This window comes from Polyergus mexicanus, unplaced genomic scaffold (genome assembly GCF_030449975.1).
Source record: "Polyergus mexicanus isolate NDT 795.1 unplaced genomic scaffold, iyPolMexi1.0 SCAF_9, whole genome shotgun sequence".
In the NCBI taxonomy this organism is placed as follows: Eukaryota; Metazoa; Arthropoda; class Insecta; order Hymenoptera; family Formicidae; genus Polyergus; species Polyergus mexicanus.
The window spans coordinates 7,540,060-7,567,153 of record NW_027223329.1 but is presented as its reverse complement, the minus strand read 5'-3'; the positions used below and the strand labels follow the sequence as shown (position 1 = coordinate 7,567,153).

The 27,094-nt window shown below is 37.4% G+C and overlaps 7 protein-coding genes across 15 annotated transcripts in view; 4 read left to right on the top strand and 3 right to left on the bottom strand.

Moving 5' to 3' along the window:
• The first annotated feature begins 141 nt into the window (after nucleotides 1–141).
• On the top strand, nucleotides 142–4,726 carry Fws (four way stop). 3 transcript variants are annotated; one of them, XM_070302252.1, is made up of 15 exons: nucleotides 142–205; nucleotides 292–384; nucleotides 485–609; nucleotides 686–905; nucleotides 986–1,128; nucleotides 1,289–1,555; nucleotides 1,642–1,762; nucleotides 1,832–1,949; nucleotides 2,030–2,170; nucleotides 2,266–2,649; nucleotides 2,734–2,859; nucleotides 2,941–3,049; nucleotides 3,114–3,335; nucleotides 3,421–3,618; nucleotides 4,653–4,726. In XM_070302252.1, the coding sequence occupies exons 1-14, from the start codon at nucleotides 166–168 to the stop codon at nucleotides 3,613–3,615; spliced, it is 2,304 nt and encodes a 767-aa protein (XP_070158353.1). In that variant the 5' UTR covers nucleotides 142–165; the 3' UTR covers nucleotides 3,616–3,618; nucleotides 4,653–4,726. The 3 variants fall into 3 exon arrangements, with proteins under 3 accessions (XP_070158353.1, XP_070158354.1, XP_070158352.1); XM_070302253.1 differs by lacking the exon at nucleotides 4,653–4,726 and adding an exon at nucleotides 3,888–3,906; XM_070302251.1 differs by lacking the exon at nucleotides 4,653–4,726 and having other exon boundaries at nucleotides 3,421–4,100.
• On the bottom strand, nucleotides 2,868–6,434 carry LOC138936666 (ankyrin repeat, SAM and basic leucine zipper domain-containing protein 1). Of its 2 annotated transcripts, none has more exons than XM_070302259.1 (9): nucleotides 5,951–6,026; nucleotides 5,708–5,832; nucleotides 5,432–5,560; nucleotides 5,236–5,356; nucleotides 5,007–5,112; nucleotides 4,808–4,942; nucleotides 4,409–4,749; nucleotides 4,110–4,338; nucleotides 2,868–4,033 (listed from the first exon to the last, which is right to left on the bottom strand). In XM_070302259.1, the coding sequence occupies exons 1-9, from the start codon at nucleotides 5,992–5,994 to the stop codon at nucleotides 3,875–3,877; spliced, it is 1,389 nt and encodes a 462-aa protein (XP_070158360.1). In that variant the 5' UTR covers nucleotides 5,995–6,026; the 3' UTR covers nucleotides 2,868–3,874. The 2 variants fall into 2 exon arrangements, with proteins under 2 accessions (XP_070158360.1, XP_070158359.1); XM_070302258.1 differs by having other exon boundaries at nucleotides 2,874–4,033; nucleotides 5,708–5,873; nucleotides 5,951–6,434.
• On the top strand, nucleotides 6,147–9,588 carry LOC138936667 (pyridoxal phosphate phosphatase PHOSPHO2). The gene is made up of 3 exons (XM_070302260.1): nucleotides 6,147–6,254; nucleotides 6,564–6,988; nucleotides 7,353–9,588. The coding sequence occupies exon 3, from the start codon at nucleotides 7,353–7,355 to the stop codon at nucleotides 8,079–8,081; it is 729 nt and encodes a 242-aa protein (XP_070158361.1). The 5' UTR covers nucleotides 6,147–6,254; nucleotides 6,564–6,988; the 3' UTR covers nucleotides 8,082–9,588.
• On the top strand, nucleotides 7,955–15,567 carry LOC138936665 (zinc finger MYND domain-containing protein 11). 3 transcript variants are annotated; one of them, XM_070302255.1, is made up of 7 exons: nucleotides 7,955–8,034; nucleotides 12,269–12,673; nucleotides 12,759–13,089; nucleotides 13,179–13,492; nucleotides 13,764–14,255; nucleotides 14,339–14,521; nucleotides 14,617–15,567. In XM_070302255.1, the coding sequence occupies exons 1-7, from the start codon at nucleotides 8,029–8,031 to the stop codon at nucleotides 14,737–14,739; spliced, it is 1,854 nt and encodes a 617-aa protein (XP_070158356.1). In that variant the 5' UTR covers nucleotides 7,955–8,028; the 3' UTR covers nucleotides 14,740–15,567. The 3 variants fall into 3 exon arrangements, with proteins under 3 accessions (XP_070158356.1, XP_070158357.1, XP_070158358.1); XM_070302256.1 differs by lacking the exon at nucleotides 7,955–8,034 and adding an exon at nucleotides 8,879–8,969 and having other exon boundaries at nucleotides 14,617–15,566; XM_070302257.1 differs by lacking the exon at nucleotides 7,955–8,034 and adding an exon at nucleotides 10,319–10,453.
• LOC138936662 (uncharacterized) lies at nucleotides 9,329–11,635 on the bottom strand. Its single transcript, XM_070302250.1, has one exon. It carries the CDS (start codon nucleotides 11,633–11,635, stop codon nucleotides 9,329–9,331), a length of 2,307 nt encoding a protein of 768 aa, XP_070158351.1.
• Nucleotides 15,568–16,018: 451 nt separating the features above from the next.
• On the bottom strand, nucleotides 16,019–17,542 carry LOC138936143 (protein LZIC). The gene is made up of 3 exons (XM_070301271.1): nucleotides 17,069–17,542; nucleotides 16,820–16,955; nucleotides 16,019–16,742 (listed from the first exon to the last, which is right to left on the bottom strand). Exons 1-3 carry the CDS (start codon nucleotides 17,167–17,169, stop codon nucleotides 16,398–16,400), a joined length of 582 nt encoding a protein of 193 aa, XP_070157372.1. The 5' UTR covers nucleotides 17,170–17,542; the 3' UTR covers nucleotides 16,019–16,397.
• A 554-nt stretch (nucleotides 17,543–18,096) lies between these two features.
• The window catches only part of Eif4g (eukaryotic translation initiation factor 4 gamma), a 39,340-nt gene continuing 30,342 nt past the window's right edge, over nucleotides 18,097–27,094 (top strand). The window contains exon 1 of one of the 4 annotated variants that reach the window (XM_070302076.1): nucleotides 18,097–19,048. In XM_070302076.1, coding sequence (XP_070158177.1) covers nucleotides 18,808–19,048 — 241 coding nt within the window. In that variant the 5' untranslated portion in view covers nucleotides 18,097–18,807. Of the gene's footprint in view, nucleotides 19,049–21,534; nucleotides 22,259–27,094 lie in introns of those variants that run through there. The other 3 variants (XM_070302078.1, XM_070302074.1, XM_070302077.1) reach the window with 3 other exon arrangements.

Sequence of the window (27,094 nt, the reverse complement as noted above, 5' to 3'; positions counted from 1 at the left end):
GTAGAGTACTATTTAATTGACCAATCAGGATAAAGAACCTTTGCTTCCTGATTGGTCAATTAAACGTTACTTTACCTACGAGTAGAATTTTTGAACACACCATAAGCGAGAGATTACGCGTCTTATTTTTATATATTTTTTCAATATGTTCTGTATAACCTAAAAATGGGTGACATATCAAGCTGGGAAGACATAGAAAATGATCGTAAGTGAAAAAAAAATATATATCTCTTAAATAAAAATTTATGCTGCGTGTATACATAACTAATAAAATATATATTAATCTCACAGAATTCTTTAAACAACTATTGACTGCCGACTCTAAGAAATCTGACATTAGTCCGCTGTTATCAGTAGCTCAACAATTAAACAAGCTAGGACAAGGTAACATTCAAATTATTTTACGCTATTAAAATATTGAAATAATAAATCATTTCTCCCTCTTTCTCTCTCTCTCTCTCTCTCTCTCTCTCTCTCTCTTCAGCTATCGATGTGTTAAATACCGAGTTGCAGAAACAAGTACTCGCCAATCACGAGGATTTATTATCTCAGGCAACATGGGTCGAAAAGTTGGAAGGAGTGCTTTTTATAATGCAGTCTCATATACAGGTGAATATTGTATAAGAAAATAAGACTAATATATAAATTTAAAGTGACATGAAAAGCATAAAAATTTTTTCTTTAGAGTCTTTTATCAGCGGTCGAGCGATTACGTGGGAAAATAGTTGATCCATTTAATAGAATTGAGATGCAAACGATTGTACTAGCACGGCTTCACGAGACTTCTGATCTTCTGAGAAGGGTTGCCAGAATGCAACATTTATCAAAACGTTTAAATTCTCAAATGAGTAGCATCACTCAAGGTCCAGATATTGTTAAAGCTGCCAACAGTCTGCATGAACTTGGTAATTTTCTATTATTCTTCTATTACTTTTTCTTTGCTATATTATTATATCAATGTTACATGTGAAATTTATATGCATAGAACAATTAATGGCAGACACTGATCTTAACGGCCTAGATGTAATTGCGGATGATCAACAGGCTGTAAAAGCTCAGAGAGCTACTGTACAAAGAATAGCCACTCATACATTAACACAAGGTTTACAGGCAATGGACAGGACAAAGGTATATTGTATGATTATTTGATATGATGTAACTAGTAATAATAAGTATTAAATTTACAAACAAAATTTCGAGAAATTGGAAATGGATTAAATTTGGTCTCATTTGAATTATAATTATTATTGTGTAAATATGTATATATATATATATATATAATGAATAGGTAAGCACAGCTGTGCAGGTTTTTCAAAACTTGGGAATAATTGATGGAGCTGTGGACACAACTATAGAGTCTACCCTTTCTGACATAGAAAGAATTTCTACAGAATCACTGGATGTATCATTGATGACAAATCAGGATTTTGGTAAACGTGGAGCGCCCGGTAGAGCTGCGATTCCGTCGCCTGGATCGTCCGGAAATTTACGCACAAAAATTTGGGAAAATCTCGAACGACTTTTTCAAGATACTTTATATACACAATGTCTGCAGGTAAGTGGACAAAAATTATCCAATATTATATCTTTTATTTATTTTTAGAATCCAACAGTTTTCAGAAAGCATTGTTTTATATTTAGATCGAGTTGCTGCAAAGAGTATTGTTGGAATATCATACAAAGGGTTTTCATAATTTATCCGAAAAATTTTGGGACAAAGTAAACGTCCTGCTCGCAAAAGTTTTAGTTGAACGTGCTCAAGGTAAATTATATAAATGTATTAATTATCTTATAGTTAAATATAAAGATTTAATCTATATGTGTGTTATAGGATCGTCGTTTGTCAAACAGGCGCTAGAAGGAGAATATCCAAAATTTTTAAGAATATTTTTGGACTTGAGTAAACGCTTGAAAGAAAGATCTCACAGTATTGGGATTTATGGTATAGAGTAAGTATAATATCTCATATAAATTGATGAAATAACATTATACAAAGCATTACATTAACCTGTATATTTTTATAATATAGTCGCAATGTTTTATTACCCTTTGAAAATGCATATTTATCGCGTTCGGTATCTCGGCTTCTGGATCCAGTACATAACATGTTTTCTGGAGAAGGTTTACCGACACATGATGAAATTGACAGTCTTATTCGTACAATTACGAAGTAAGTTTAGAAAATATTTTTATATTCATGTATATATACATGTATATCTTATTTACCTTTTTGTAAGAAAATACAAAGATATATTTTACATACAGTGAATTGAGCGTATCATTGGTGGACGACGGACTCTCGACTGTAGTGTCTCGTAATGTAGGGAAAGCAATAAGATTATTCTGCTTAAAATGTGAGCAAAGTGTCGTGACCGGTGGCGAAGCCAGCCAAGTAATCGATTCTCCTACCACTGGTCAGCAGACGAATATTACGCTCACGAATCTTTTACATTATCTTGCGAATCAGACGAATCGCGTGATAGCGAATCTAGCGGGAGGATTATCCTCCGAAGGGAGCGCTATTATTACCATGGCACTCAAAGAGACAGATACATTAACGAAGAGTGTACTCACGCCGCTGTTAACTTCTATTAGCGATGCAATCGAAAGCATCATTTTAACGATGCACGATGATCCTGAATTCCGAGAGTAAGTTATTCCTGTTGCTTTATTTTTTACTTGTATCTGTGTGCTTTTGATCTGATATTGTATAATATTAATATAATTTTTTAGGGCCAGTAGCCCTTTAGGAAAAGAAATCGGCTGTTCGCTTTACATGCGAGAATTACAAGGCTTTATTTTACGATCTGTGAATACATTCTTATTACCGTACAAAAATCAATTGATTGTAGCCGAAAGGTAAATTAATTCTCTGTCTTTGTTTATCTTTTATTTTTCATCTACTTTGATAAAGAATCATTGAATGTTATTATTTTTCAGCTGCAAAACCGTCGTATCGAGATGCATAGAGTTATTTGTGCGCCATGCTTGCTTATTAAGACCTCTGACTGATTTTGGGAAAACAAAACTTTTAGTAGATTTCGCTCAGGTATATGTCGCTTTATAAAAATAAATTTAGATTGAATAGATAGATGTAACGAATGAAATTTTAGATGGAAGTAGCAGTGGCACCATTGTGTCGCGGTGGTCAAATGAGTCTACTCGAGCAACAGCAATATAGAACTTTACGGGCGCTAAGAACTTTACTCCCCCTCAATCCCGAGGAGATGGTAGATAGAATTTTGGAAGGGCAAGGAGAGAGCAGCGTGCCGCCGTCTCTTGTTCTCCTGCATCTATTTTCTGGTGCACCACCCGAACTAGCGTCACCGCACCAAGTGAATGGATCTCTTAAATATACAAATTTATTTTATAGACATGTTCAGCATTAACAAAGTAATAATCGTTTTGTTTGTTTCATAGAGCGCTGGATGGTCTAGAGGCCGATTATCTCAATGGATGGACAATCATCCGAGCGAAAGAGATAGATTAACCCTATGTAGTGGACCGTTGGAACGTTATCAATTGACAGTTCGACAACAAAATCTTCCATCATTCCATCCTTTATTTCCACAAATGATGAAATTGGCTAACTTGAGAGAACATTCAAGTCAATAAAAGGTATTATGTCAAAGGTAGTATGTCACATATATACTAGCAAAATATATATATTTGTTCTCTGTATAAAAAATATTTTTTTAAACTTGTATAAACTATATAAGTTAGATTTAGTCACTAAGTTACTAGTTTACTTCTTAATATTCATTATATACATTACAATATAAACTTATTTGTGCTATATAACGTTCATGTATAATGTTCATAAGTGTAAAATTGTTTAGTAAAAAAAAGAAGATATTGAAAAAATACTATACTCTTATGTGTTATAGATATTCCATAATTTTTGAATGTATGTTGTTTTGCATAAGTACAACCCCACCATTAGTGTAATGCTTAACGATATAGTCCAATTAGATTTATTTTTCTTGGGGCCAATATAAATTGCAGGTATACCGATATCATCTTCTTTATCAATCTACAAGTAAAAATATAAATAAGCAATAAATAATGATAAAATTTTATAAAATTTAGATATTAGCTTTACATTATACCTTTCGCGCTAGCTTCCTAATGCGATTTATTTCATTCTTTAAACTTTTTAGATTCTTTTGCGTTTGTCTCAGTTCTTCTTCATATTTTAATGTTTCTAAAGGAGAAATATGGATATTTTCGCTTGCAGCTTTCATCAAATTATTTTTTATATATTCGAAACTAGCACCTATTACAGCAATCTTGTCCTTTGCATTTGCCAGTGATATTATATTATTATAAATACTGCAACTATGTATATATGTACATTTATTATTGTGCATATTCTAAACAAAATGTTATGAGAAAATATAAAACTTACGGATTTATATCGTTTATACTGCCAAGGACGCCCACATTCCACTTTTTAAGATGAAATTTTTCCAAACCTTCTAAGAACTGTTTTCTATGAACAGTGATATCGATTCCTAAATCGCAAATTTCATCCTCTGTCAATTGCAAAAAAGTTTTAAGATTTATTCCTAAAAATAGAATCTTATAACTTTCCAAATCCATTCCAGACAGCATACTTAATATATAATCATCTAAAACTTCTTTTTTTCTAGGGTACAAATCTGGTAATAAATCTTTCCAAGTTCTTCTATCAAACACTTCGCAAGTGATTGGTTTTTCTTCTTCGTCCTTAGCCAACAGAGCAGATATCTAGAAAATAAAAACAAAAAATTAGTTGTTAGCGATAAAGCAAAGATATTTTGATTACCTCTGCAAATCCTTTTTTATCTGCGATATCCTTGGCAGATAAAAAATCTTTGTCTACCAATGAAGTATCCACATTGTGCTCCAAAAGAATTCTGATGATATCAGGTTTATTAGATATAGCAGCATAGCTCAATGCCTATAACCGAATCAACGATTTATGGAAGAAATATTTCGATAATTAGTTATCGATTGAAACTTACAGTTTTTCCATCGCTATCACAGACATTAATATCATTTACATGTTTTATAAGTTCGGCGACAAATTCCGCATTTTGCGACATACAAGCATACATTAGAGCTGTTTCTCTGTAATTAATTATTTGTATCAATGAAACTTAGCTAAACAATAATAGCACAATAATTTCAATATAAATCATAAAAACATCATATTTCTCTTATATATAAATTAATTGTATCTCTTAATTTTACCTCCGTTTATTTGTAAGATTTGCATCAACTTTTGCTTGCATTAAAAATTCAAGGCATTTCAGAGAACTTTCAGTTGTTCCCTTTATGGAGCTACACAGTGCCATAAGAGGTGTAAAGCCCTCTGTAAAATATGGAAATTATAGGAAATTTACATAAAACTTGAAAAAATGAATGAAACTACAATATTAATGCATACCTTTATCCTTATTCGGATCTGCATCAAGTGCCAGCAGGTATTCTATTATCTCTTCTTGCACAGATGAAGTGGCATACAACAATAAAGTCCATCCAGTATACAGAGGTTTATTAATATCATACGCTGCATCTAAAGACACACATATATATTTAATATAGTAATCTTCATTCGATAATTAAATTTGATTCAATAATTGATTTTATTTTACATATAATCACTGATTAAAATTTAAACAATGTAAAAAAAGTACATTCTAAATGATGCAATAACACTTACTTTCAAGATGATTCTGTATCGCATTCAAGTCTCCGCTTATACATGCCTTCATCATATAATCTTCATGAGCACGCTTTTCATTGGAAAGTACATCATCAAAATTGTTAAAATCGTTCTCCGTTTTCCTAAAATCGTGCCTTGAAGAATAATTGCGCTCTTTGATGTCCTAGCAAAAGAATGAAGTGAAAGAAAGAGAGAGAAGCACTGACATAGTTTAACAAAAACAATATCTATCAATCGTACCTCCTCGAAAAAATAGTCATCCTCGTCATCGCCATCGTCCTCATCGGACATACCAGCAGGTCTCAGACATTTATACTTTGACATTGTCGACGCGATCAGACTATTTCGTATAAAGTAAAAGCGTTCTCCGTCGAACAAAGCCGAAGAAATATCGAGGATTATTCAGGATCATTGGCGGCGACAAGACGCGTTTGTCACGCGTCACGCGTGCGCTGTTCGAATGTTTATCAGACCTGATCTAACCCTGATCTATGTTTGTTTACGAGTCACGAGAGAGTGTCGAGTAAAATAGACGCTAAAAAAAGTACGTAAGATTTAAAAATATTATTTGTGAATTTTTACATTGTCTCGCGTTCCATCAACGTTTCTCGAGAGTTTCCGATCGCGTGCCAAAAATTAACCGCGAGAGACGCTGTTAGAAGCGACAAGTGGCGCAATAACAATCGAGGGAACGTTGATTGTTAGCCAAGAGACATATTTCAATGTAATCGCGACGATTATTTCGGGATCATAATACAAATTCGTAACAATCTCGTTGTTTGTTTTTCGTTGTTTATTTATCCTTGGTTCACTCGTCTATAAAAGCACTCCGCTCAATAATTTTGTCTATCAGTAGGTGTATATACAGTCGGCTCTTCGGAATCTACGTGTCTACCCGAAACGAGTTTCGTCGATAATTTCCTCTCGTCTCCAAAAGCAAGGAGACAAGACGACGGAAAAAAAAGGAAATGGCAACAAAGGGCAAATTAACGAAGCAAATTAACGTGGAACGAAGCCAGAGATTGGAAAGAATAGAAGAAAACTAAATACGAATGCATTTGATGTTTCTCTGAATGTATATAGTGATTCATAATCGATAAACACGTAGCAACAGCAAAACGAGTTAGGAGAAACCCAGTTGATATAAAATTTATCAATCAATATATCCCATAATCTAAATCAGAAGACAATAATATGTGTTTAATAATTTCGATACAATAGTATCAAGTAGATGGCACAAATTTGCGATTAAATCTTCTATATCACACGCAACAAGCAGTGAGTATCCTCTACATTAATATAATTATATATTTTAACGATGTAATTATAATAAACATTATATTATGTAATTAACCAATTTGAAAAAATATAATTGAGCAATTTGCAACTATACACAATCGACGAATATTCGAAAGTTTGCCTCTTTTCAAATTGGTGATACGTAGGAAGAGAGTCTATGGTATACGTATAGAAAAATGTACACGCGACCGGTTGTACATAGCGAGAATTAAGAATACCTTGAGAATGCGACAGTTTAACTAAAATTATGTCGATGTCGCAAGGTATATCTATTGTAGTTCGACTTGGCATAGATTTCACGACGTAGCGTGTACAATTGTAATAATATTGCGCTTCAATGTAGATGCATCACGGCGTGCTAGCGGCGTTCGATTTCGATCACACCATCTGCGATGACAACACCGACGTGGTGGCGCGAAGGTTGCTACCAGACGAGAGGATACCCCAAAATGTGAAGGGCCTGTATAAGTCCAGTGGCTGGATCGCGTACATGAGCAGGATCTTAGAGCTCCTGCACGAGAATGCGATCGATGCCCAGCAAATCGAGAACGCCATCGTCGGCATACCCGCGGTCGCGGGCATGGAATCGCTCCTCGTCGCCTTGCACGCCAACGGCCACGAGATCATCATCATCAGCGATTCCAATAGCATATTCATCAATCGTTGGCTGAGGAGCAAGAGACTCGAGCACGTCGTGTCGCGGATCTTTACGAATCCGGCCAGATACGACGACGACGGCAGGATGATGGTGGATATGTATCACACGCAGCACACGTGTCAGCTGAGCACCGTCAATCTCTGCAAAGGACAGATACTGATGGACTACATCGACGAGAGACGCGAGCAGGGCAAGCGCTACGAGAGGATCATCTACGTCGGCGATGGCAAGAACGATCTCTGTCCGGTCCTGCGTCTCTCGCAGAACGATCTGGCGTGTCCGCGCAAGCGTTACGCGCTCATCGAAACGTTGAACAAATTGCCCCGTGACGCATCGACGAAGGCGAAAGTCATACCGTGGGATGACGGTAGGGATTTGCGACGTAGCTTGGAAAAGATCGTAGAGCTTCGTTAGCGCGAGCCGGATTGCATGTTAGATTCATCGCTAATCGACTAAAATCGAGAGCTAGATAGTCACAGGTGACTAACAAATTATATATACTCGCTTTTTCCTATTTTATATTTTATACCGTTTTGTTCGCGGAGAATTCACCCGAATAAGATTCGCTTCTCGATGAAGATATTAAATAACGAACTCTTTTTTTTTTCCCCTTCAACGCTCTTTATTCCACGTTACATTACAAGGCTGAATACATTACAGAAATATCTGTCTGTTTAATTATAAGATATCTTTTCTTACATAAATAATAAAAATTATATCGATTATACATCATTTTATCCGATCGGAAGTATAATATCGCTAGAAGTTGTCTCGGAAATCACTTGTATATATAAGTGTGTCGAATCTTTTAAAGTAAAACGAGTCTGTTTCTCGATTGATAAATTTAGTAGAGACTTTAAGGAAACGCTATCGATTCTACAAATCTTTCTATTATCGCAAATGAAAGGGTGTACGCCTTACAAATTTAAATCAAAAGTTCAAGTATCGCGCGTCACGCACGGACGAATATCGGTACGCGATTACGTAAGTTGCGCGCGCATCGCTGGGATTAGGTTAGGTCGTCGAGTCTATGACGTGCGCACAGTGTTCGCGTCTTTGACGTTAATTCATCATCGTATTGCATCGTTATTATCATCGCGAGCGTCGACGAAGATAAAGGAAATATCACACGGGCTCTTTCCCCGGAAGCTGCGAGAATCAGTGGAGCTTCATCAGTGGAGGACGCGTTCTCGAAATCGCGGATATCTCGGATCACTCTCTCCTCGACGATCGTCGACTATTGTCTATACAGCAAATGTGTGGAACTTTTACTCGCGATAAGCGATAAGCGATAAGTGCACAGTAAGCGAACATCTACTTACGAATTAATATTCGTTTTCTATAACGGAACACACATTTCCGTAACAATATCGATAGCTATTTACCGCAATGAACGCGAAATACTCGTATTGATGTCGCGTTTTTTTTTTTTTTTTTTTTTTTTTTAAGATCTAATTATAAAATGCGTTTACCTAATTGCTAATGTAGAATCTTGTGTGATAAGAGCTTTCTCTCGTCCGCATTGCTGTCAAAAGATATGTATTGAAAGCATCGCTTTTATGGATATATAATTCATTATTAATCATGATTACTATTATTGTTTATTTTATTAATATTTGACTATATTGAATAATGGAACTACATGTATTGAGAGCATGCATTTATTCAACTGGATGTATCCTATTGTCTTTCGCTTTAGCATTGCTACAAATCTCTTGAATTTTTATTATATATATATTGAGGATGTTTCTTACGATACCAAAAGAAATTGCGCTTAGAAATGTTGTATCAGTTAACCATTGAGGTGCACGGATACATGAGAATACTCTCAGTAGAGTCCCTAAGAACATCGGTGTCCACAGAATTATGCATAGGATCATAGATAATTTGATGGTATTAAATATTCTTACCATGCAATCTATCTCTAAGAACAGACTCTCTTTTATTTCCCTGTCAGTTTTGCGATCCTCTTTTATTGTCTCTATATCTGACCTGCTACTATGATCGATCCATACTTCCTGTGACGTGTTGGATCCCTCCATGGAATCGTCGTGACAATTTTCTTTATCGTCTGTGGATAGCCGTGAAGATACATTGATGATAGTTGTATTATTGTCCTCGCTTGAGTTGGTGCGAGGCAAAATAGATGCAACATCAGTTTTTGTCCTTAATATCGCGCGTGTACTCTTACACATATGCTTTCCTCGCATTTGCAGGATACAGGATAACAGAATTAAGAGAAGATATATCACAAAGAATAATACAAACAGGTACAATTGTAAGAATTTGGTTGAAATCAGGCATTCGTTGATCATGTGTCGCGTTCCATTTTTCATTTCTACATTGATGTAATGATTAAAATCATCATTCTTACTAGAAAATAGATTCTTGATTGAATTCGGTTTTCTCGTCGCGACGTAGTCTTTCAAGCTCCAATTTGGTTGCTTTGCGCTATCGTGTCGATTTATTGTGTGATTGTAATTTTTTATTGCAGTTTGAATACGTTTCATTATATCGTTGTATATTTGATTATTGGAAACTGATGTTTTATTTTGCACGATGGCAATATTGCCAGTTTTCTGACTCGTCTTCTGATTCTCTTTTGTACTTGCAGGATACATCTGCGCATCCTCTCGATAGCTGTCATCCATATTCGAGGTACCATATACATCGCTTGAGGTCCCGAAAGTAGTTGCATCTGATTCTTCCGACGCATTCTTCAACAAATCGTGAAATAACGATGCTTGCAGATCTCGATTGGAGTCTCTACTATTATTTGTATTTGAGTATGCATCGTCGATACTCACATTTTGCTCTGTTAACGTATCATTTAGTCTTTCAGTAATGTTATCAGTATTTATATTATTTTTGATGTACTTTATTATATTATTTGCTGCTGCGTAATCCGCCATATTTTGTAATCCGGAAGTCGCGAGAAAATTTACATTCTTCATATTTTCTGAAGAATTGCCTGTATAATTTAACACATTGTTAACGATTTTCTTAACTTTAAGGACTATCTCATCTACTTCCACGCTGCTTGGTTTTATCTTGCTTGATAACTTCTGGTTAACGAGATACTTATTTCCCACTGGTGTCGTGTATATAATAGAATTGGCAATCTTTAAATTATCTTCAACGTCTGAGAATATATAAAAATCATTCATTGGAAAATTACTGTCGAATACGCATTCGGTATTCTCTGTATATCGAATAGTATTCATATCGTTATATTCGGCAAAATATAAAATAGCTACAACGAGGAACGGTACGAGCCAATGACTCGTAACGAAAAACTTGGCTGGCTTGTCTCCATTCGATGTGATTCGAAATTTGAAAATTTTCATGATCGTTTGTAGAAAGCTGCTCTGGTTCTTCACATTATCTATATTATCTTGTTGAAACGCTAATTCTTGTCCATCTTCCGGTATTTTTCTTTCCCGATGTGCAACTTTAACATCCTTGGGCGTTATCTGAATATCATTCACTAGTGATTTTATTATATCGGCGCATCTTTGTTTCATGCACGCTGCGATGAGATTGCACTGTAAAGTAAGAGTCAGTAAGGATACAAATGCGTTTGTCAATGCAGCAAGTAATATCCCGTACTGCATAAATTTATCTTTCATATCGCATCTTAAAGTTACATCGAGATCAGTCTCGCGTAGATTACGAATCTGCAAGAATGGAAACTGATAGTTCTTTTCCTCTTCGATTGTCCATGTGCTATTGAGCATATCGTCCAATGTATTGTTCTGCCAGTTATAACTCAATCTTATCCCAGCTTCGATGCGATTCACGAGCAGTATAATAGCTGTTAATATAGTACTGAAGACGTCGGAAGTTGATAAAATGTAGAAGGGTGATTTATTCTTTTTGCTGCATTTTTTTCGCAGCAAAAACGCAAACGTAATGAAACTAGACAATAACAAAACGTATCCTGTTGCTGCTAGTACAGCAGGATGCATATTGCGATAGTGAATTGTCTCTGATTAAAAACACCTTTCTGCTCGCTATCTTTCTATTTACTAAAAATTATATCGTTTATATCGATCATTACTGAAATTCACTACCGCATCTTAAGATCGATAGAAATAGACTGAATAAAGATTGAATATGCATTTTTTAATATATGTATGTATATGGGTACTCTATATATGTGGGTACCCAGTTTTAGTATACCTGATGTAGATTGAAGCGTATCGTGCTAACAGCACATGAGGGTACAGAATATTTATCAATTTAATGGCGAATAACGGTTCAGTGAATCATGTTGTTAAAACACATATAAATTTTTGATATTATTTATTTTATATAAATTACACAAAATTTGTTAAAATAAGATATTACACATACTACATAGTAATAAATAAAAGTATAATATATTTAATGAAAATTTTTATTTTACATAAATGTCAGGTCAAACTCTTGATCGGGACCGAAATCAACACTTTATATGATAACTTATTTGAATTTTATCATCTTTTCAAATTATTTTCAGTTATTTTCAACGATCTTTGCTAAATTAATTTTTCAGATACGATATATGTGAAACAACTATTATACTAATATAATTAGTATAAATTGTTTTTTTGTTGTAGTTCGATATGTCTGTACGTCGCAAAAGCGATTCGTCTATGACTCAGAGGATCTGGGACACAATCAAAACCACGGTACATCAGAGAAGCTTACCTAGTAATGACCGTATGGTACGGCATTTGGCTCGAGTTTACGGGTTTACAGAACAAGAAGCTCAAGATGAACTCAACAAGGCGGTCGAGGACGGTCTTGTCCTATTGAAGAAAATCCCTACGAAAAACGGCATCGAGCAGGAGAGTTACAGATTCCCTCCAATAGGCACAACGGAGAACGATAACCACGATTGGTACTGTTGCAAGTGCCAGCGAGCAGGTGCAGTCGAATGCTGTGAGCAGTGTCACAGAGTCTATCACTCGGAATGCCACGCATCCAGTAATGCGAAATTAAAGATTTGTAACTTTTGCGAGGTAAGAATTGCGCTCTTTTTTTGATATGTATCCTGCTAACTGACGATACGATTATTGAAAGTACGAACAAATTTTGTTGTTTTAGAAAATAAACAGCGATGTATATTCTGATAAGAACGATCTCAATCACATTCTTGGTTTCACGTGTGGTCATTTGAAAGCTAAATTACCGCCGGAAATCACAAATCGTACCATCGTCTTCAACAATGATCCGATTGTTACACCGGCCAACGGTTTCTCCGGACCAACCTGGGTAAGCGAGGGTGAAGACGCGTGGCGGCCAGGAATTCTAATAAAACATCATATGGATTTGGCGATAATGGACGCGAAGACGAGCAAAAATGAGTACAATAATCTTGCCGAATTTGAGGCTGACGCACACAATATTTTACATAACATCATAATATATCATGGAGGTAAGAGATAAGCTTAATACGCATTTTTTTTTTTTTTCTTTCGGAAGCATCTCTTGTATACATCTTATATCATCTTGTCACTCTGGCAGGTCACAGTGTAATAGGAGAAATGGGCCGCGTAATGTATCAGGACTGTTGTTACGATCTTCAAGAAATTCGTCGCTGCGCGGATTGCTATCGTATATCGAACGAGAAGTCCGAAAAGATGTGGTTCTGTATACCGTGTAATCCGCCTCATCAATTGGTTTACGCGAAGCAAAAGGGGTACCCATATTGGCCCGCGAAAGTCATGCAAGTTAACGGCAATGTATACGATGTACGCTTTTTCGGAGGTCATCACATGAGAGCCAACATTGAAAAAGTCTTTATTCGGCCAATTTCTACCACTTTACAAAGTTTACAGGTAAACTGCAAGTTTCTTATACTTTATTTTATATTATTATAAAAATATTTGGGTTTTCTTAAAGTTTACGGTTAATACGAATCTTTATAAAAAATCAATTTAAAAATAATTATATTTATATATATTTTCGGAAACGAGAGTATGAAAAAAATAAAAATGTATATATAGAACAATCGAAAGTGTGCAACAAATCTTTTTTCACAGCGCTTGATCTCTCATAATTAAGAAGGAAGTATTTATTTATCATCTTATCAAAAGTACTATCCTATAGGTAAAAAAATCAACAGCTTGGAATAGAGCTTTCGACGAGTTAAAGCATCATCAAAATTTATTACAAAAGTTGGGAAAAAACAAGGAAGACTCGAATATTACAGATGATTCTCCACCTGCAAAGATACCGAAATTGGAATCGTCGAGTTCGAGGAGTACATCGCATAGTAATCCAAACCAATTAATTAAGGACTTGAGAGTGAGAGTCGAACGTTTAAGCTCGGATGGCAACACCGAGTCGCAAACTTCAAACGATGGATCGGATAATAAAGAAGACGCTTCGGAAAATAACGCCGAGAACGAAGAAAGACAGGTACCTTGTTTACCAGTAGCAGAAGACGAACCTGCTAGAGGAATAACGAGCATGTGCCCGCAAGGTTTGAAGAAAGAAGGCTCGCAAGAAGATATGGTCACGTCTAGTTGTCAAGAACCGAGATCGAAATGCGTTCTTGTTCAAACAGAACAGATTCAAACGGATGGGCTACCCACTAAGGTAAATTTTTAGCCAAGTATCTAATTCACTTACATATGTTATGACATTATCCGATTACTTTTTTGACAACTCTGAATTTGCAGATCAAGAGGGAACGCAGAACTTCAGAACAACCGACGACAACGGCGTTAGAAAAATTACGCCGCGAATTAGAAACCGAAAAATGTAGAGAACTGGAAAGATTACAAGCGGAGCATGCGATAGAACTGCGACAATTGACCGATAGGCACTTACAACTTGTGTCTGACATAAAAAAAAAACAATGGGTAATTTTCTGTTGTCTTTCCGAAATTTCTCCTTTGAAATATATTCTCTTTATTAACATATTACTACTTTATTAAACGTATACAATTTATTTTAGTGTTACAATTGCGAAGCTGAGGCAATATACCATTGTTGTTGGAATACCGCGTATTGCAGCACAGATTGTCAACAGGTTCATTGGCAACGTGAACATAAAAGAGTATGCAGACGTAAACGTTAATCTATGTAACAAATGTGCAATGAGTACAATAATATAAAAAAGCAAAACAAAAACAGATAAACAAGAAGAGAAACACATTTTATGTATATGAAGGCATAAATAGTTTTTATAGCATAGAAGAATGCGTTTATCTCCCTCTTGTTGTCTGTTTAAAGTTCGAACTTGGGAACGTTTTTTTGCTACTATTATATATAATATATGTATGAATGCATATATATAAAATGTCCCAATACTACTTCGATTATTAGAGATAAAGATGAACAAAATATCATTTTCCAAATAAATTTTATAAAGTTGTGAAAAATAAATAATATAACTGTATCTATTTCAATAAAGACTCTACACGTAAATAAAAGTGCATTGCACTTGTAAATTATATGTATACATACATATATAAAAGAATAGTTTGTAGAAGCACATTAATATATTCTTGACACCCGTTCAATATGCCTTTGCAAACTTCCTCTGTAAGTGGAAGAGATGTTATGTGTATACGCAAATCTTAAAGAATATTTTTAATTGTATCAAGCGGCAGAACAGAATAATTTTTAAATAATCATAGTTTTGTACATTGATATTTGTGTAAAATGAAATTTATTGCTCTTACTGGTCCAGTATTCACCATCGATTGTAGGGAAAATTTGAAAATTCCAGAGAGAAATAGTTACAATTGTAATATATATGCAGAAATGATTTATAAGATATATTAGATAGGTTCTAAATTATCTGACCTATTATTTTTCTAGATGCATAAAATTTTTATTCCATATGCAAGATAATATGGTATTAACAAATTTTAACTAAATGTATGCATGTCAATATGAACAAATTTGTATCTTTTTCATTTATTATCAGTAATTTATCGATATATTATCTGCTTATAATTCTCTAAGAATTTTAATTTTTCTCAGATTTAAATATAATTTTCGTAAAACAAAATGATATAGAAAAGTCATATAAAAAAACATCAATATATTTATTTTATAATTTATGTAACAGAACAATTTTCTGAACAATGTAAGACATATGAGATGTATTATATATAAGTTGCATCTAATGCTTTATACTATAAAATTTAATTTCTTATAAATGTTGCATTAAATAATTACAGTAAATACTTGTAAGCAATATAAAATAATACACACACATATCTTTTTCAAAATTGCATAAGAATTTCTGAATTATATATATATATAATATATATATATATATATATATATATATATATATATATATATATAGAGAGAGAGAGAGAGAGAGAGAGAGAGAGAGAGAGAGAGAGAGAGAGAGAGAGCGCCTCTATTTTAATAACAATCATAATATTACTGTCACATTAAAGCAAAATTCATAAATCATTTAGAATGTTTGATTCTATAAATATATATATATGCGTGTGTGTGTGTATGTATTTAGCATATACAATTCATAATAATGCAAATTATTGCTTTGAATATTGACAATATCAAGTAATATCAAAATTGTACAAAATACATCAACTTGGAGCAAAGAACAATATAAAGAATTTAATATTTAAAAGACCATATTATGTGCATTATTCAATAGCTTTAAAAAATCATAGTGTCAAATTAAAAATAATATGGCCGATTGTAATAATAGTTACATTATAGTTAATCGCAGTTACACGGCTCTGTTGTAGTTCAAGTATCTTGCGTAGCTTTGACTTCCTTGCCAACTACATCTAGAGCCATTTTACCCTCTTTTGCTGTTTCAGTAACTTGTACATACCTGGTGGTATCTACATTGTTTAATGATAATCGCTCTAACAACTGTAATTCAGATGGTTCCAACTTTTCTCCAAGTTGCCTCAAAGCGCTTAATATTTCCCCACGTTGGCGATCAGCGGCCTCTTTGTTTAATTTTCCTAGTTTTACGTCACGATCGATTTGGGAGAGACGTTCCTTGAGTCCGGTAGGCTCGCGCTTACCAAACATTCTTATTACAGCCGGTGTTTGAAAGGCTGCGCTGATAGCTGCTTGAGTTGCCTATTAAAAATAGAGAAATATACATATTACAATACATTGCTTCACATGTTTAGATAAAGAAGACGTATAATATGTACTAATTGCATTGCTCCAAGTTCATTAATTAATGTCATATCTCCGGATATCATTCTTTGTAGACTCTCGTTAAACTCCCGGAGCTGTTCCATCGTATCTTCCTTAGCTTCCCGATAGTCTGTCTCGTCGAGAGTAACTCTGTTCAAGGGAAACAGTCATATAATTTATATTTTACAAAATGTATATGATAAATCGAGGAATCGCTCGAAGAGACTTTTATATTTCTTGAAAAAAAATGTGAAAAACAAAACCTGCAGTCTTCCAAATCTTCCAATTGTTGTACAAGCCGATCCAATTGTTCTTCCAAATTCTTTTTGAGCCTGTCGGTCTCTGCTTTTCCATGAGAACTCATCTTCGACGAGTCGAATAAGAAAAACGTACAAACGTAGAGAAGAAAACAATTGTACAGGTTATGTCAAAAATGCCGATAATAAATGTATGTGTAATTTCGTGCTTGTCGGATAATATAAATTTGCGAGATTTGACTACTTGAAACGTAGAAAATTCTATCTCACTCGTCATTTATATTCTAGCATACTTTGCAATGTAGCCCAGTTCACTGTAACAACTGCATAAAATGACGTAGAAAATATTTATAACACAAGAATCGCGCGCGCGAGAACGTTAAATAAGATTATATGAAGGAGGGGAAAAAAAAATTGTTTATTTTTAATATTTCGATTTTAATAGAAGGTCTTAAAAAATATTTGGCGTAGACAATAATGTCGAATAATTCAAACGGCGTTCAAAACATTTACACGTTACACGCAATTACATTTTATAACGAAATAAAAATTCAAAACGCTCCCCGTAATAGTGGGAAAACTTGATGCTGAAAATTCTATTTTTTTTTTTAATTGCTTAGATTGATTTTTTATTCTGTTATCACGCATTAATAATATTAATTTCCGTTAGATATAAATCAAGCATTATAAAAATTGTAACATCATCTCAAATTTGTTATAAAAGTGACGTTTGATCGACCAATGAAAGAAATGTTTCGTCGAAGAGATCGATTGGTCGATCGAACGATGCTCCGATGAATAATTAGATACGTATAACTAGTTGTCGAATGTGTCCGATTGGCTGCCGAATATAGAAAATTCTAGGGTCTCGGCCAGCCAATCGGTACGTTCGACGAGCTCGTCGGGCAACCAATGGGATATTAGAGCGATTCAAATCCCATATTTACGATCGATCGCACGTACTTATACGTTCCGCTCGCATTGTAACCGGTGAGTTCGTACGAGACGCGTGTGTCGGCGGTACATATAAATTGATATAAATTTTCAGGGAATTGTTTTCTAGTATCTTCAGCTCTCGACGGCGTGCGAAAGCTACGGTATATCCCGGAGTATCTCTAAAAAGATCAACCGCGACGGTACGGGCGAGCGGTCGAATACGCGCGTGTGATTTAGCGCCCGTTTTACAAGGCTTCAACGTTCGTAGACAGACGTGAGCTCGTGATACGAGATAGCGCGATATATAGACATATTTTATCCGCGCTACGAGTCTCTCGTCGCGTGGCCAGCGATCGCGTAAAGCGAGCACAATCGCAACGCGGTGAAGATCCTCTTCTCGCGTGGATAAGTCATCGGGCACGATTCAGGTGCCGCCGAAGATCCGGGACGACGACGAGAAAGAAGCGAGCGAAGACGTAATCGCGGAGTCCGCGCGTATTACACACGCGGGCCCACAACATCGCCCCCTCCCCTCCCATCCGTATCTCCTCCTCTTCCTCCATCGATAGTCGCGCAGATCGCACGATCCGAACGCGTGACGGCTACAGATATATATATATATATATAATATATATACGATATCTTGTCTCGAGAAAAGTTCGCGTGTCCCGCGTATGTAAATTCCGACACATCGTCGTGGCGACCCGGCAAAACACGTGGGCGAAATAGCGTGTACCTATGAGTGCGAACCGCATAAGACGGCAGGTTTCTAAGGACAGTTCGCACAAGGGAGGCCCACGCCTGCTGCGATGAGCATGCCAACCAAGGGGAACAAGCACCACCACCTGTCCCATCACCATCATCATCATCATCAGCAGCAGCAGCAGCAGCAACAACAACCGCCGCCGCCGCCGCCTCCCGCGCCGCAGCAACAGCAGGCCCATCACGCATCGTCGCATCAGCACCAAATTATCCTCAATCAGGCCGTCGTGCATTCCCCGCAGACCTACAGCGCTGTCGTGACCACGAACACCCGCTTCTTGAATACCGGTAAGTCCTCAGTCTCGCTTAATTATTTTCTTATTCAAGCTATTCTCTCTCTCTCGTATATTTTTTTTTATTCTTCTGCAAGGAGTCGCGTCTACGTTACTCTCGTTTCATCGGGTTGATTAGACGAGCGTGATACGTGTATCTAGGTATATATATATATATATATATATATATTTAATCGTCAAGAATGCACGAGTATCATGTCTATGATCCTCTCTCTCCCTCCCCCTGCCCGCCCTCGATGATGTTATGCCTGTCGCGCGTGCGATTTCGTGGAAAAGTGTTATTTGAGGTTAGGAAGGACACCACGCGGCATGGTGACTTACGCGTGCCGCGAGAAAACGGAAACGACGTCCTTCGTCGCGTGTTTTTCTTCTTTTCCTACGCGAAGGAGATTCTCCGATCGAGATAAAAGGGAATGGAGAGAGAGAGAGAGAGAGAGGGGACACGCTGTAATTTTACGTACGTATCTCGCGACGAAGGAAGAGGATGAATTTGCATTTTCGTTTCGCGAAGCCGCTCGCAATTTTCCACACGACCACGTTCCTCCGACCATCGCGACACGCGTACGTGGATCTCTACGCGAAGGCGAAACTATACATGTATATATATATATATTTTTTTTTCCACGGCGATATATATCTCGGCCAACGCCGAAGTTCGACAACTCGGTCGTGCAAGTAGAACGGCGTAGCGCAATGCTCTTTCCCTGGCTTCCGTAATCTCGTTAAAGCGATTCCTCGCGGTTAATAGTAGCGGTAGGTAGTGGCTATCGAGATAGAGCTTTTATCAATAGGAGGCAACGTCTATCGATACGAGAAACTCGCTCAAGATGTATCGTCTACGAAGGTTGCTCTTATACGTATTTATTTAGGCCTATTTATACTGCGTTGCGTATATCTTATATCGAGGAAGGAAATAAAATTGTCTACGCGTATATATATATAAAAAATCTTATCTAAAAGATATCGGTGAAATATGTCTCTCGAAAAAGCGTTGCGAAACAATAGGGAATATTTTTTTTTTTTTTTCCCCCTTCCATTATCAATCGAGTCCGGGTGTCTAATCGCGATAGCAGAGATTCCGCTCTCGACTCGTATCGCTTTCACTTTCCGTGTCTTGGCTCTCTGATACAGAAATCGCGTCGCGGTATACTTTATCGAGGCGATCGGCCTCGTATCGACGAGAGAGAGAGAGAGAGAGAATTCTTCCCGGGGTTCCTCTCCCCGCGTGTACTCTCCTCCGTCTCGAGGTCCCGCGGACTTTTGGCCGCGCGAAATAAACGGACCGGGTTAACGAGCGGAGCAAGCGTGCGCGAGAGGAAGGGCGAGGGGTGGCGCGGTTACGATTGGCCGGCACCCGACGTGCGACAAACTGTTGAATCGCGCCTATTAAAAGGGGAGGTGGGAGATTGACAGAGGAGCTTCCTGCGTGCGTGTGCGAGTCGCGACGTAGCTGTCAACCGTCGATAATCGAATACCCGCCCGATCCCGGGAAAGCGCATATGCCTTCCACATATATATATATATATATGTAAGAACAGTATCTCTGCACGTCAGGGATAATTTTGCCGAATAAGAATATACCGTTAAGAATTTCACCGAATATACCGTTTTCATATTGTAGCTGGCAGCACGTACCGCATGCAGCGACATTCTTTTCTCCCTGTATATAGAATCGTTCCCCGAGAGTACGGAATGGTTGTGTGGAATCGGTAGAGGTTATTGTAATGGAAATTTTCTATTACCTGTTCCTTTGAAAGAAAATTGTAAATTTGAAGGGATTGTGAAAAGAATTTTTTTATGCTTTAAAGTATTTAAAAATACGTATTTTTTAAGATCTAAAGAGAGAAAGATTTATAAAAAATAAGATCGGAAATCGTCGTAAATCTTTTTATTTTTAGCAGACAGATTATATATATATATATAGAAGAATTATTCATCGTTTCATTCGTCCTTAAATCATTAAAGAGATTTTTAACAGCCTACGAGAATTTATAAAAATATGTTAATGTATACAGGAGAATGCGATAAAGCCGTGTATCTTTTATTCTACATAATAATTAGGATAACAGGGGAAGGAGATTAATGGGCGATTAATTTTATTTCCATATCCCGATTCACAATTATAGAAACGTGTGTTTTATCAAAATTAGGTTTCCGAGGCAGTAATAATGTATCGCCTGTGATTTCACAAGAACGCTTTCTCTCTCTCTCTCTCTTGAAATTTTTGTGAAACCGTCCGCACGCATTCCGAAAAAGAATCCGAACGGTCGAGAGGCATTTCTGGGAAAGGTTCTTTTCTCTCTCTCTCTCTCTCTCTCTCTCTCTTCCTCTCCGGAAAAGCGCAACGCGTAGAAAAGAAGCGACGATAGACGAGAAACACAACGACGACAATCGACGAAAAGGTCGGTGTCGGGGAGAGAAGAAACACCGCAGGGATAAGACGTAAGAAGGCCGAAGTCTCGCGAGGCCGACCGAACGGGCCGCTTCGGCTGGTACATGTGGCAATCGGCCGCGGTATAGTCGGGCCGACAGGCCTCATTGTCATTCCTTCTCTCTCGCGTTGTCGAGCGTATATCGGGTAACGCCGTCGAGTTGTACGATTGTCCGCAGTGCGTGCCGTGTCGAAAGCGTATGTACTCTCGATTTTTTTTTTGATTTTTTTTTTATTTTCTTGTCGAAGGCGCTTAACGTTGGCGCGCGCGTGACCAGGTGTCCGGCCGCTACTAACGCGCCCGAAAACGTCGACGGGAAAGGAAGAGAGAGAGAGAGAGAGAGAGTGAGTGGCACCGTCGTCGTCTCTCCGATCAGTTCTCCGCGCACAGCGAAGGTTATATAATTTCCTTCGAAGCGTTCTCCTTCGCGTCTGTGGCGTATAACGTATCGCGCAAAGTCAACATCGGATTGATCGCGCGCGCGCGACGTATAATTTCTCCTTTCCACACGTCTCTCTTTCTCTCTCGACACACCCGATACATAGGAGGAGCCCGCTGCTACATGCGACCGCGTGTGTCACTGTGCGCCGACGAAGGGGCGGACGGTATAATCGCCGATAGACAGTAGTAGAGAGAGAGAGAGACGACGCGCGCCGATAAACATGTGCCCGATCTGACGTATCCTCGTCACCGTATCCATCCGTCCAGCGCAAACGGTCACGACGAACCAGGCGTTAAAAACGACCACGGCGCGGAGATGTCCTCGTTGACGGGTAAGTTATCAAGCGGCGCGATGTCATCTCGTTGCCGACGTTTTCGGCGCGGGATCCACCCCGCCCCCCCCCCCCATTCCTCTGCCTCGATTTCCGTACTTCGCGCCGATCGTTTATATCCTCGAGCGTTGTTTTCCTCGAGCGCGCGACGTTATCAACGCGTTAGCCGACCGGTGGCGTGGGGGGGGGGGGGGGGGGGGAAGTGCGATTACGCAAATTGTCGTCGTCGCGATTTCCGGGAGATGTCGCCGCGGCGTCCGGCCACGTGACACATGTCGCGCCGATCCGTCTGATATTTTTTGAACGATCAATATATCGAGGGATCGACACGCGATAGACACCGATGCTAAACACGTGTCTATTCTATTTAACTCTACGAGAAATATATTGATTTCGCTTCTTTTGAATTTTTTTTCTATCTTTCCTTTTATCTTTTCTTTTATCTTTTCTTTTATTTCTCGAGAGATTTCGACAGGCCGGATAACGGTATCTTTTTTTTTTCCCCCTCCCCCTTCCGCTTCTTTTTCTCGATTCGATAAAAGAGAAATGGTATTTCGTGAATACGCGAAAAATGACTTTTTGTAAATATCGAAAATATGTATTTGCCGCAACCGAGCTTATAATTAATGTATAATTGAATGTATATAACGTACAATTTACTCTTATCTTACTGTGTTCTGTTGCCGATAAGGATAATATCTTGGCGGTTTTAATCGATAAGCGCGAAGGAAAATTTTCGAGAATTTTTCGAAAAAACCTCGACTGTGCGACACGTTTGTTTGTTTCGTAACGGAAGAGAAACGGAATCGTCTGCCGAGATCTCGTCAAGGTCTCGTCGACAGTGTCACGTCTTGCGTTGAGTAAGGAACTCGCTGCAAAGGGCGTCGCGAATGAAATTGCGTAACTCGCGCGAGCCAATCAAATCGAGCGCGACAGCGCTAAGTCTAGTTGTAGTTTTACGGCTTGAGATTATTCCTTACGCTTTATAACGCGCGTATATTTTCTTCTCTTCTATCTTAAAATAGAGCTCGGATCCTCTCGAGGCGATTTATCGTACGTAGAAATTTTCAATGCTTCCCAAAGCCCAAAAGGAAGCGCATCTCGATTGACGTTATCCAGCCATGTCGTTTCATTGCAAATATATTGTATTTATAGCACGTATGTATTTTCGTCTTAAGTTTGATCGACGAGACCACGACACGTTCCTTTTTCGTCGACGATTGAAATTCGCACATCGATTCGTTATATCCGGCCTTTTAGCCTCTGCGAAAGAATTCAGAAATAAGATTTAAACGATTAAGATTGTTGCGAGGAAAGAGGAATTTTTTTTTTATTTTTAATGTTTCTCTCGCTGCTAATAATCGCCTAACGCGTATCAGTGATCCTTCTCTTTCCCGATGAGTATTCGTTTGAATTAATTATTAATTAAGTAATAAACAGTCGATTATTAAATTGATTTCAAGATTTAATCCTGCGATAATATGCTAAACGTTCCGTCCATTAGCATTATTCATCATAAATTGGAAATCTAATTTTTCGAGAAATCGTTAAAACGCACACGTTCGCGGAGAAAAAAAAAATTGTCAACTTGACTAAATTCCTCCAACTAATTACTATTTCTTTAATTGAAATATTTTAATATCTTAAGTCAAGTACGACATATTAAATAATTAAATCTAACATGAGGTATATTTGATTTTAATATTTCAATTAAAGAAATACAAAGAAATAGCAATTAGTTGGACGAATTTAGTCAAATTAACTTTTTTTTTTTTTCTTTTTTTTCCTCGATGTTGAGAAACACATAATAGAAGAAATGGACAGAGGGCACGAAACGAAATATGCGTCGTGGAATTCGTTGACGCCGTTAGGAAAACTATGCGTTCCTTTTTCAGGTACATGTAATATGTTTTTCTTTAAGGACACAATAGCAATAAAACAACAGCGATACAATAGCGATAACTATACATATATATATCCATATTCTTTAAATATCTCTGGTCATTGTCGACCAGTTTAGTAATCCTACTGGCCCGAACGATCTTTGCTGTCAAGCTGCACTTTTATATTCCCTATTTACACAGCATTATATAATTCTTATAACGGATGTGGTAATTCTTTCATTTCTTTCTTTCAAAGGACACTAGTGTGTGTCTGTAATTGGGATATAATTTGAAAGACGAAATGTGAATAAATTTTTTTTTTCCTTTCCAATATTTCTGAATTAACGCGAAATTATGTTTTATGGAATTTTTAGCATATGGGCTTTTTATATTCCTTGTTTCTTCTCTCTCTCTCTCTCTCTCTCTCGCGCGCGCGCGCGGTTTATTCGAATTTACTTGAAAGATAAAAAAAAAACTCGTTGGGAGTAACGAGGATCGCGAACGACGCGACGATAGGTGAAAGGGTGGTCAATCCGCGACGCGATTTCAGATTCGAATCGAAGCCGAAGAAGACGGAGAACCGGCAGAAAATGCGCATTCCTGGCAAGGCCGCTCGCTCGGAGAAAGAGGCCAGCGAACATCCGGGGAGAAACTAACCGTACTTCACTCGCTCGCTTCTGCCGATCCTCTCTCTCTCTCTCACACTCTTGGTCGACAATTATTTTACGGTTACGTCGCACAGATCATCGGATTATTTAGATTATAGGGCCGTTCATTATATTCTCGGATTTGTTTTCGTCGATACGTATCTTTGCGAAAATCGTAGTTTTGCTTGTTTATTTTTTGATCGGTGTCGTTTCGTGAATTACGATTTTTTTTCTTTTTTTCTTTTTTTGTTTTTTCATTAGAGGGAGACATTTACGTGGAATTTTTTTTTGTCGATGCTTGTTTCTGCCCGTTTCTCGCATTCATATTTCGAACAGGTGTTAGAAGTAAATTTCTTTTCGCCTCGTTTCTTCGATCTATGATTCGTTACGGGAATTACGTACGAATGGCCATTCCGCGTAATGCGAAATAGCTTGGGGCTTTGAACGAAGAGCAAAACTACTTTCCAGACCGGTTAATCCGGCCGCGGCGACAATCAATGAGAACGTGGAATTTTAATAAAATATCGTGAAATTTTACAAAACTGCTCCGGCAGAGCGCATTCGAAAAGAAATTAAAAGTAATTTTCGGAAATTTCAGATCTCTGACGTTTCAAATCTCGTCTCGCATTGAAATTGCTCCGGATGAAAAAACCGTTCCTTGAATTCATATGTTCGGCGAGACTGCTGGCCGTTAAAGTCGCACGCGTTAACATTGTGACATTTAGCGCAGTGCGCGTGGCGCCGCGCACTGGCCATTCCGCGCTCAACCAGCTTCTAAACGCAGTTCCTGATAGAAAGCGCACACTTTTACGCACGCGACTGGATAACTTTTTGATTTTGACATATCCCTCTGAAAACGTTAACGCCGTCGATCTCGCGCGATCGGCGTACGTATCATTAATCTTCATCGTTTCTCGACGTAAAATAGAAAAATTCACGAAATGTCAAATTCTAAAATAAATTATTTCTTTAAGAATCTCACCAAATATCCATTTCTTTGTTAATATTACCTTCGCCACTTGAAGACCGTAACATTCAAGAGAGAGAAAATTTACAAGCATATATAAATCGAGTTTTTATTCGAGCAGTTTTAACGAGAGTCGTAAAGTATCAGAAATGGTGTTTTTTTTTTTTTTTTTTTTTTTTTTTTTTTTTTTTTTTTTTTTTTTAGGAGGGGAGTAATTTCTCTTTAAATACATTTCGACGGAATGTCGAGATATTTTATTGTAATTGTAATTGTATGTGTTTCTTTTTTCACACAATGACTGACAGTTTAGAAAATAGTTTTGCCCTTTGTTTAAGAATGCAGCAGAAACTATTCTATTGAAAATGATAAATGAAAAAACGTCGAAGGTAAATCGAGATTAGATGCTGTTTATTATGGTGATGCAGTTAACAATGTGGGACCATCACTCAGGTCAAAAATTTCTTCACTTTTACCTCGGAATAAAAAAAGAAGAGAAACTTTTCCGAATACAAAAAAGATTCTTAGTTTCAAGACTAGGATAGAACTTTTAAATCGGATTATTTGTAAAAAAAAAAAAAAAACCGTTTGTAATAAATCTATTATACAGTGATTAATTTGAACGAAATATTTGCATATATTAATCATTATACGATCGCCGATTAAAAAGCGGGTGTTACCAGGTCGGCGAATACTTCCGCTTCAGCTTTGTTTCGCTGCGTGCACGATATTAATTGCTTGCGTGGATTCTAGTTAATTACATATTCGTGGATTTCACTTCAGAGAAAGAAAGAGAGAGAGAGAGAGAGAGAGAGAGAGAGAGAGAGAGAGAGATGTTACACAAAATTTTAAATGAAATTTATTAAGCGTTTTTATTATATCAATTGGATATCTCGCCACAATCGTTAAGCCAATGTTATCGTCCGCTTTTATATTTTGCTTATTCTCACCTGTGCCATGCGCAGGGTGACTGTCTGCTCTGTCTTACCGACAGAGTTTCTGGAGATTAGTTTCTCAGCTGACAGTATGGTAGCGCGAGAGCCGCGTATTTGCCATCTTGCACCTTGCACATCTCATTACGGATGACACGTAAAGTTACCGATAGACTTTCACACGATTTTCTTCAAATTCCTCGATTTTAATTTCGTGCTAGCAAAACTCAAAACTACCCCCGGACGAGATCGACGGCGGAACGCGAGAAAGGCGGGGGGAAGAGCTTCTCGTAATGACATATGTCATATGTCGTCGAGAGACACGCGGTCGTTGCACGGTCGTTTCGCGACCATGGGGTCGTTATGCGTAGGTTTGGGGGGATGTCCTGGGTTGTTTGAGGGTTAGGACG

Coding starts and splice junctions, on each gene's coding strand:
- Fws (XM_070302252.1), top strand. CDS start 166: ATGGGTGACATATCAAGCTGGGAAGACATAGAAAATGATC. Junction 206..291: donor GGAAGACATAGAAAATGATC/GTAAGTGAAAAA, acceptor TTAATCTCACAG/AATTCTTTAAACAACTATTG. Junction 1,129..1,288: donor AGGCAATGGACAGGACAAAG/GTATATTGTATG, acceptor TATAATGAATAG/GTAAGCACAGCTGTGCAGGT.
- LOC138936666 (XM_070302258.1), bottom strand. CDS start 6,034: ATGTCAAAGTATAAATGTCTGAGACCTGCTGGTATGTCCGATGAGGAC. Junction 5,561..5,707: donor GATACAGAATCATCTTGAAA/GTAAGTGTTATT, acceptor GTGTGTCTTTAG/ATGCAGCGTATGATATTAAT. Junction 4,034..4,109: donor TTAGGAAGCTAGCGCGAAAG/GTATAATGTAAA, acceptor TTTTACTTGTAG/ATTGATAAAGAAGATGATAT.
- LOC138936667 (XM_070302260.1), top strand. CDS start 7,353: ATGCATCACGGCGTGCTAGCGGCGTTCGATTTCGATCACACCATCTGC.
- LOC138936665 (XM_070302255.1), top strand. Junction 13,090..13,178: donor CATCATAATATATCATGGAG/GTAAGAGATAAG, acceptor TCACTCTGGCAG/GTCACAGTGTAATAGGAGAA. Junction 14,256..14,338: donor CGGATGGGCTACCCACTAAG/GTAAATTTTTAG, acceptor CTGAATTTGCAG/ATCAAGAGGGAACGCAGAAC.
- LOC138936662 (XM_070302250.1), bottom strand. CDS start 11,635: ATGCATCCTGCTGTACTAGCAGCAACAGGATACGTTTTGTTATTGTCT.
- LOC138936143 (XM_070301271.1), bottom strand. CDS start 17,169: ATGAGTTCTCATGGAAAAGCAGAGACCGACAGGCTCAAAAAGAATTTG. Junction 16,956..17,068: donor GAAGATTTGGAAGACTGCAG/GTTTTGTTTTTC, acceptor TCCCTTGAACAG/AGTTACTCTCGACGAGACAG. Junction 16,743..16,819: donor AACTTGGAGCAATGCAATTA/GTACATATTATA, acceptor TATTTTTAATAG/GCAACTCAAGCAGCTATCAG.